Genomic DNA, 9,430 nt, shown 5'->3' on the forward strand with positions numbered 1-9,430 from the left:
CTTCCATGAGCAAGAGTCAGGAAAGTTTGCTTATGAGGCTGCTGACACCAATTAATCTCTGGAGAATTGAAGAAATGGATATCAAAAAACCATGAAACATCCCAGGTTGGAAGAGATGTTAAAATATAATTTTCTCCAGCGTTATATGGACAATGGAGCCTACTTGAGATAACCAAGCATTTTGTTCGTTTGCATCTTGAAAGCTTTCAGTGATTACTGAGGAGTATGAAACCTTCCTGCCTCTTGCCTTCTCCATGTGGTTCCTTGTGAAGAGAGTCCCTGTCCTCTTTGTAGTCACCCTTTGAGGTATGCTGAAAGTCTATATTTATTGATTGCATTCCACTGGGAAAATGCAGAAAAATGGTTGGATGGAGAAAGAAAGGAGATGGCATAAGTTCTCCACAGACAAAATTTCTACAGGAATAGTGAGGTTGTCTGGAAGGCCTGAATATAGGACTGTCCTCCTTTGGGGGTGAATTTGTGCATTTTCCCCATAGCTGCAGGCTATGTTTAATAGACTGACAGCACTTTTACAGTATGTGGAACAAATACACTTTTTTTTTTCTTATTATCAAAAAAATCACCAGTAGGTAACAGAATTTACCCAAGGAACATCAGTAAAGAAGACTGCGACATAGATTTCATACCACATAGTAAGGAAATCATGCTATTCTAGCTTGGAGAATTTCTGGATATTTATTCCTCATCCCATGTTATATGTTTTCTTCATGTCTGTGTTGTTGGGGGGGTGGGCTGTGATCAGATCCATGTAATGAGTCCAAATGTTGCAAAGAGGCAGACTGAGTGCTATTGTGGTAGGGATGTCTAAGGATGGTACTGCTTCTGCATTTCTTCAAGTTATAGAAATACAGGAGCTGTGATTCAAATAACTCTAAAGAAAATTTGGCCAGAATTCTGAAGAATCCACAAGTCAAATAAGGGTAAAAGGCAAAAGACAAAATGCAGAATTGATGATTGCCACCTATGACAAAACACAAAAAGTCCTTATGTTCCCTTTGTAATTGAAGAATGACTCTATGAGAAAAGATGAAAGGTATGTGGGAAAAAATAACCAACCATATGTTCCCCCAGCCCTCTTGCATCACTAGTAATTTACATAAAATATGAGCAGAGACAGATCTAGCAAATGGGTAAGGTGACTGCAACATACTGTTACCACCTGTAAGTGTGCACCATCAATAAACTGCACACTGAGGCTCACAGGTGTGTCATCACAGGCCTGAATAATAGATGACTGTGGCCTACAAGTCTGTGTGGAAAAATAAGCAACAGGTGATGGTTGCAGAGGAATAAAATGGTAGGCTTGTGAGTGAAAAAATAACCAGATTTGATTTAGCCATAGTATCTTGCAGTTTCAAGTCACATAATTTAATGTGAATATACTTTGTCGCTTTCCCTAAATGTTGGGACAGTACTTTGTAGCTTTATAGATGTTTAGAAAAAAAAATTATTTTGGGGTTTTATTAAATTAAATTAAATATTATCTGTCAGTTGTCACAGACACAATTCAAGAAACTGGACAAAAGAAGTCTCTCCACATGGATAAAAATTATGAAGAGAGTATATCATGTGAAACTTAAAATATTGTTTTGCCTTAATCACTGCCATTTCTTCTTATTGCTTATGCAGAATCACAAAAAGCATTCAATCAGGAAAACCACTAGTGTCAGAGAGCTGTTTCTGTTGTTTCTCACCAAAATACATTGATTCTCAGGATTGCAGTGGCTAATATTCTGAAAGTTAAAAAATATAAAATTCTAAAACAGGTACCTGTATGTAGGAGTAGGATTTCCACGTGCTTGACAATTCAGAGACACTTTCTTTTCTTCAGAATCAGTTGGAAAAATCATATCATCTGGCTCTTGTACAAACACCGGCCCATAATCAACATTTTCTGTCAAAAAAAGAAGTGCTCCTGTTTAGGAAAGCTGAAAAAATGCAAATGTGTTATAGATTTTATAATGTCACATTAAAGTATGCATAATTATATTTGTTTTCCAAAGGTTTGTGTTGCATTACTTTAGATGCTGCATTAAAAAGCAATTATTAAAAAGAAAAAAATACAAAGAAGAAAAATATAAGTAAAGAATAAAATATATAGTATGATTCAAGTGTTTATTATGCCTAAGAATGGATTTCTCATCAGACATATTTTGGCCTCAGGTCTAGTGAGAAGCTCAAGAGACTAAAGAGGAAATAACTCTGCTTATAGAGAGCAAGGTAAACAAAAAATTTGCTACTGCTTGGAGCAGCTTATGTCACAGTAAAGTAATACACAGTTTTCCTCTTTACGTCAAGGAGTTGCTAAGAAAAATCACTCGGAAAATTAATGACAACAAATGGTGTCTGTTATTAAATAATATATAGCTAAATCTGACATTTCATTTTCCTACACTGTCTTGTCTAATTTTGGCATGTACCTTTATCTTGATAAGAATTTACATTTCTGAACTAAAAAAACCTGTACAGACCCACAGAACATGTCTGCAATTCCAGTTCATTCATATTATGAAGTGAAAAGTGTAAGCCTTCAGAAAAGTAAAAGGTCACAGGCAGAGTATTCCTGTCATGTTGGTCTGAATGAATAAATTTTTCACTGTGCGCCAGAAGCCTGTGGAATTTTAATAATTTTAAGCTTACTCCAGACCCTTGGATAGTTTAATTGCATAGTGCTCTTCATCTTTAAAGCACAAGCCTAATGATTTTTGTGCAGAGAGATAGTGGCACTGCCCTGTTACTTGCAATGAGACTTATGGGAGCAGTGTTTTCCCTGTTGGTTTTAGGGTTCATACATTCATGAGATAGATGTGCTCCAGTTCTTACTGAGAACAGAACAACACATTAAGCAGTTTATAACATCCTGCTCTATTTGTCCTACCAATAGCAGCTTGAAGTAAAAAAGGTACACCTGAAGCCTTTGGGTTTGGTCACTCACCTGAAAATTATTTACTACAATGTTTTACCAACTCCACACAGCTTCAACCACATGTTATGGCTACATCGTTTTGGGAACTGCAATCTTTTTCATACTAATAATAACCTTTATTATATTATCTGAGGCTGACCGTCTCAGAAAATCTGAGTAGACAGGAAAAGGTATGTGAGGTTACACGTCTTGGTACATAAAAGAAAGACTTGGAGTCTGAAAAAGGTTGAGAATTGTTAGAGACATAGGCCATAGCACGTTAGTTTTGAGATGCAAATTTCCATGTCTTTAAATTCTTCCATTTGGGGTTTCTCAATTCTCTTATCCTAGAGTAAAAAGATGACATAAGACCCCATTATGCTTTTCAAGCTTTCTTTTTAGTACACTTCAGTTTTGTCCTTTTACAGTACTATTCAAATGCAGATTTTGAAAATACCTATATTTTCAGGTGTGTATGCTTCTGCTGGAATAGATTCAAATAATCAGCTTGTTGATTTGTAAAGTCAACAACTAAGAGCAGAAGCAATTAGTAGTGTCTCTTTCCCATAATTTTCCAGCTTATTAGCCCTACTTGTAGGACTGTGGGACTGTGTAAAGGAGTATGGATTGCTGTTTTGCATATTTATATTAATGTGTAGGTACATTGCTTTGCTTGGGTTTATCGGCAAAAATATCTGCATTATTAAAGAAAACAAGAAAAAACAACCCACAAACAAATCAATCACAATAAGTGATTTCTGATATGTACTATTATTGAAGACAAAATAACTCCAGTAATAAATTCTGAGGAGTACATCTTAAAATGCCACAGGGGAAATGGATTCAGCCAGCAGAACTTATTTTAAGAAAGGAAAATGTTGGTACAAACACAGTGTATGGATTTTTATAATTTGGTCACCTACTTCTTGCATTGCACAAAAGGAAATACTAATGAATGTAGGTGTAAATAAGCAGAACTGACATTGAGCTAGAGTTTAGCAAAACAAAAAATTAATTAAGGATAACAAATCTAAATCATGCTTTAGATTTAAGTGTTATTTCATGCAGATTAGTAGGCATATGGATAGGGTGAATATTAATGAAGATTAATGATTTTATCTTCTCCCTAGGAGAGACTCTGGAGATAAAATATGATAACACATTCTAGGACTGCTAGAAAGAAAAGAAAAAGATGCAAGGCTAGGTGCAGGACCAGACCATGGCACACTCTTGTCCTCTCCCTAAGCCACTCAGAGATTTCTGCAGCTTTTGACTCAGCCATCAACCTTAGGACAAAGAAACACCTCCAGCCCCAGCCTGCAGCACACCATGGTCGCACAGACAGCTGGTGACTCACCTCAAGCCACCAAAAAGGGAACAACCCAACCCCTCTGAGTGACACTGAAATAAAACTTTCTGATTCATGAACCTTTGGATGGCTGTTCTGTTTGGTGTGGTATTTTTGGAGAAATATCCCTGGCCTTATTCTTATTTCCCTCATTTTCTTATTGTGTTTATGTATATATCTTTGTATGTATGGATATATAAGCTCATGCATGTTTTCTGATGCCTTCAGGGATCCAAAGGTATCAGGTTTTTTTGCACCCATATTTTAGCTGACTGTGACCCGTGCTGTTTAACAGAATAGTCTTTCATGAGTGTGCATGGCAGGATTTGAGCTCCACACCTTATTTTTTTCTTTCTACCTTATCAAGAACATAAAATTAAATCAATACTCAACATAAATACTAGCATGCATATTTCAATTTGCTATTATTATTTCTCAAGGCAAATATTTCTGTTCCTCATTTCACTAAATACGATACAGAAAACTAGTTCCTTTAAGTGCTATCTTGTTAAGAACAGTGTTTACCACAGAGTCTTGGGAATACAGGTGTGCAGTGCAACAGCTAGTTTGTGGTCTCGTTACAACTTTTAAGAGAGGCAAGAATATGGAAAACATTCAAAACATAAGAAAAATCCCTCTTTTAAATTCTTGAATATTCTTCAGAGCAGTGCTTTGATATTCTTTGTGTGCCAGTGTTCTTACAGCACTGCTGCACTTAAAAATGTCTGGAACATGTGACCTCTTAGTACCAACTATTTAAATCCTCATGGGAATGTAACCTGGAATCAGTATCCTTCAACTCATACATAGCCAAAGCATGGTTTCTCTCTCTCTTATCTACAGACATTCTTTCATACTTCCATTTTTTCCCTTAGTTACTGGTGAAGAAAAAAAAAATCAAATGTTCTTTAGTTCTTGCTGAATAATGCAGATATCATAACAAAAAACTTCAGATGAGAATAAAGTTTCCTGTACTTTAAATTCTGTAGCAACTGAAATAGTGTAGTTCCTCAACAGTTGCTTTCTTGCCACCATTGTTGATAAAAATCCAGGCCAATAAATACACTGAGAAAATTAATTAATTCCTGGCACTTTGGGAGCACAGAGGTGGGCAGGAAAGAAATATGACCCTCTTCAAACTCCTGCAATGGAGCTGCACTGGCACTATACCTTTAAGTGTCTGATAATTCTAAGTGCTGTATATCTGAAACGGAACAGTAATGATGTTATTATAAATGTTTTCTTAAAATGTTTTCTTAAATAAGAACTCTCCAAGATACATGACTGGCCTAATCAGTCAGGGACCCATCTTCTCAGTCTGAGCTACTGGGGGGGAGAAATGGCAGACACGTTATGTGAGGGGATATGCTCAGGCAGCCTTTGTACATGGGAAGTATTCCTTCAGGTCTTCTCCCCTGCTTCTGCTCATGCCCCTTTAGCTGCACTTTTTACAGGACCAGGAAGAATGTGTTCCTATTGCTCTATTTTCCACCCCCATTTTCAAAGATTTCTTAAGCCCATGTGGAGATGGAGGAATTTTCTAAAGAAAAGCTACACAAGGAATGTAAAATGATAGAACTTCTAAAGCAGCCTAAAATGAGGGATCACTAACAGACTTTCCATCCTAAAATCATCTGCAGACAGGGCCTATCCAAAAAAAAAAAACTATTTGACACAATTCAGACCAACCTACATCCTTATGAGTTAGGTATTAGTGTGTTCAGGATATACTAATAAGGTTGAAGAAATTGTTGTTGATAAGACTATACATGTTGCTGAAATCTGTATATAAGAAGAGGTAATTAAAATTAAGCAAAGCATTTCATTTCAGGTTGGTCCTACAAATCAAAATATTCTTTTTGGTATAGGTGGATCACACTATGTTGCTACTCATTATCAACCTTGGTTTTGAATTTCTCTCTTTCCATTCTTGGTTTTCAGCATATGCTTGTTGTATGAACTTCAGGTGATGACTCTAATGGATCATCTGATTATCTTTGTTATCATGGAATCAGCTTAACCTGTTCAGTATATTCAGAAATATTTCAGATGTATCTTCGTGCTGATTTAAATGGAAACCTATTGTTTTCCCCAAATAAAAGCTAGAAGCTATATTGGTTTTTTGTTTAAACACTGAAAAACTGTATTAACTTCAGTGACAATATTTATTTTACATGTAGGTCCTATGATATAATCTTCCACCTTTACACTTAAGAAATAAAAAATACTATTCATTTTAATATCACTATCATATGTCAAAATATTACATATTTCAAAATTTCAATATAACAAAAAAGAAGTCCACAAATTCATCAAGGCAAAATATGTTCCAGTGATTAAATCTCTGTGTAAAATATTTATAAATAAACAAAAGTGGCTGAAATTTACAATAATTATTTTGCATATCTAGAATCAGAGACATTTATATATATATACACACACACACACATATACACAAATATATTTGCAAGATATGCATTTCTAAAAAAAACCCATTTTAATTTTGAAACTGTTTTTCAGTCAGCTTAAAAGCTGAGAAACTTTGACTCCTTTTGAGGTAAACTGAGGCTGATACACATGCCTCAAGGTATATATGTTGATTCTAGTGTGCTGCATGGTGGAGCATTGTACAGTACACATATTATTAAGCTTATACTGCAAAGAAGATTAAATTATTTTCTCATATTTTCAGATTTACCGTTTGTGAAACATGTTTATTTGCTTATGAACCAAGATGATACAAGATTTTACTGTTTATTCAAAATGCTTTCTTTGTTCTGAAACAAATAAATTTGTTCTAAATTTAGCTTATAATATCTAAACTGTGCCATATGAATCAATGTTGTCAAATACTTTTAGCAATGGAAAAAAAATTAGTAGTTTATGTCTATAATTCAGACTGGTAAGTGCTGAATCTAGCAGATGGTGGGGAAAGAGGAATTCTCATTTTACAAAAATTAGGTTTGTATCTTGCATATCTTGGGGTTCATTGATTTAAACACTTTCAGTTGTGACAGGCTCTGCTCTTCATTTTCTTGCAAAATGTGTCAAATCAAAGATGAAAGAACAAAGACAGTCCTTATTCAAGGTTAAGTTCAATTATCATTACTACAGCAATTCCAAAAGTTTTTGGAACAGTAAGAAAATAAAAGAGCTTGCAGTTTTATGATTCTTCAAGAGTATTTAATGAATAATTCATAGCTTTTATTCACATTTTTTAGTCATAACTTTACCCATTCATACACAGTTTGGAGAGAAGGATCGCATTGCCTTAGCTCCATGTTTACGCTAAATAATTCCAGATAGTTTAAAGTTAGCAGTGAGTTAGAGCACAGCTCTTTTAATTTGAGATATCAGGAAACACATGTTGAATTGAAAGTGCAAATGAAATAGAATCAAGTCAGTATAAAAGGACCTTTATTACAAGCCATGTCAGGTGTTTGAACATATCTGCTGGGAAATCATTTGAGAAGTCACTTGAGAGCTAGTATAATTCAGCAGCTAATAAAAATATTCTTGGGTGCTTTTTATGGCAAACTTCACTCCTGAATTTATGCCATATATTAGATGTTTGAATTATGCAAATTCTACATTATAATAATCTAAAACATGTTTTCTCTCTTCCTAAAAATGTCCTCTCACTTGAAGCAGTGGTGTCTCATTACTACAGGATGCTGCAACATTTCCTCATTTAGGAAGCCTTGGCTGGTAAACATGACCACTTAACTCTATCATCACATAACAATTATAGGATGATAACTAGAATATCTTTACTTCAAGGCTTGTAAAAATGGGAAAAAAAAGAAAAAAAAAGAAACCAAAAAAACCAGAAACAAAATAATACCTTGAGGCTAAATCAAAATCAACAAGTTTAGAAATACAAGTAAGTGTAATAGAATAGTCACTTATTCTGAGTTTCTAAAGATCACAGATATTTATTCAGGCATCAAGTTATTAACAGAACTGAGAGGTTTAGAAAATGTTACATTCAGCTGCCATGACAGATATGTTCAAGTCCTCTTAGGTGATGCAGATTATCCTACTTGGTCACACGCTCATCTTATCTAAATACTGGCTCATACTGTCCCATAGCTTGTGCTATGCAGGCACTTCAGTTAATCAAGGTCTTTTAAAATATTATCAGGTGACTCGGATTTACCTATTTCTACAAGTGTCTACACGGCTGGATATACCAAGATCTGTAAGTGAATTAAGTCTCCTAAGGCTATTTTGTGTAGTCTTTAGAAGAATGGTGTTCCTCTCTTCTTGGTCAAATACTCTATTCATCAGGCCTTCTGAGGTATGACCCTTTTACAATTTTGTCTACAGTCAGTGGTTTTTCACTTGCTCCTGAAAAACTGATGAATCTCAACTGCTGAGCTGCAATGTGGCCCCAGTGTTTTGAGGAGAGTCATGATTGCTGACCTAAATCATAGATAATATCTATGGTACAATGATCATCCTTGAGCTAGGATCTCACCGTGCTTTCTGGAGATGTCCAGGAATTCTAGTTCTAGCTTGTACTATATTATTCAAATAGTCTGTATTTTTTTGCTTTCTCCTTCAGTCAGTCATTAGACATTCATGCTGTAAAAGATCAGGATAATAGACTATAGTTCTAATAATGGACATTAATCTTAACCTGCTCTTAAAAGGTTGTCAGGGAGGAGTTATCAGTGTCTGGTGAATGGGGAAAAACTGAGGTCACTCTAATCACTGCTTAAAAGAGTATCACAGTGGAAGGAAAAATGTAGAAACATGCCCCTATCCCACAAATGGTATCAAACAGAATTTATCTGCTGACAGCATCAAACTATTTATATTCTAGAGCAAATGCTTTCTTTTCTAGATCAATTTATATCTAGATTCTTTCTTTTCTAGATCAAACATATTTAGGCTTCTATGTAAGCCTAAAAACCACATGCATACACCATCAATTTTCAATAAATGCAAGACATTTTCTGGGGAAAAAAATTACTTTTCTGAGTCAAAAAGTAACCTGTTATCACACTCATGATATTGTGTGAATTTCATTGAACTGCACACTATTAATCACAATTCTTTCCTATTTTACATCCTTAGATGTAAAGGAGGAATATACTTATAATATGCTTATATATCCTCTAATTTCTCCCTCCCTCCCTCCCTCCCTCCCT

General features: G+C 35.0%; 1 protein-coding gene across 5 annotated transcripts in view; it reads right to left on the reverse strand.

Moving 5' to 3' along the window:
• Positions 1–9,430, reverse strand: part of CNTN5 (contactin 5) — a 603,192-nt gene that overhangs the window by 220,765 nt on the left and 372,997 nt on the right. For all 5 annotated transcript variants that reach the window (XR_005628589.1, XM_039718730.1, XM_039718731.1 and 2 more), the window contains one exon: positions 1,792–1,915. Coding sequence is in view for 4 of the 5 variants with exons in the window: in XM_039718730.1 (XP_039574664.1) it covers positions 1,792–1,915 (124 nt within the window). In the remaining variant the exon portion in view is untranslated. The remainder of the gene's footprint in view (positions 1–1,791; positions 1,916–9,430) is intronic.

The sequence above is a fragment of the Passer montanus genome, unplaced genomic scaffold (assembly GCF_014805655.1).
Source record: "Passer montanus isolate IOZ18808 unplaced genomic scaffold, ASM1480565v1 scaffold4, whole genome shotgun sequence".
Classification (NCBI taxonomy): domain Eukaryota; kingdom Metazoa; phylum Chordata; class Aves; order Passeriformes; family Passeridae; genus Passer; species Passer montanus.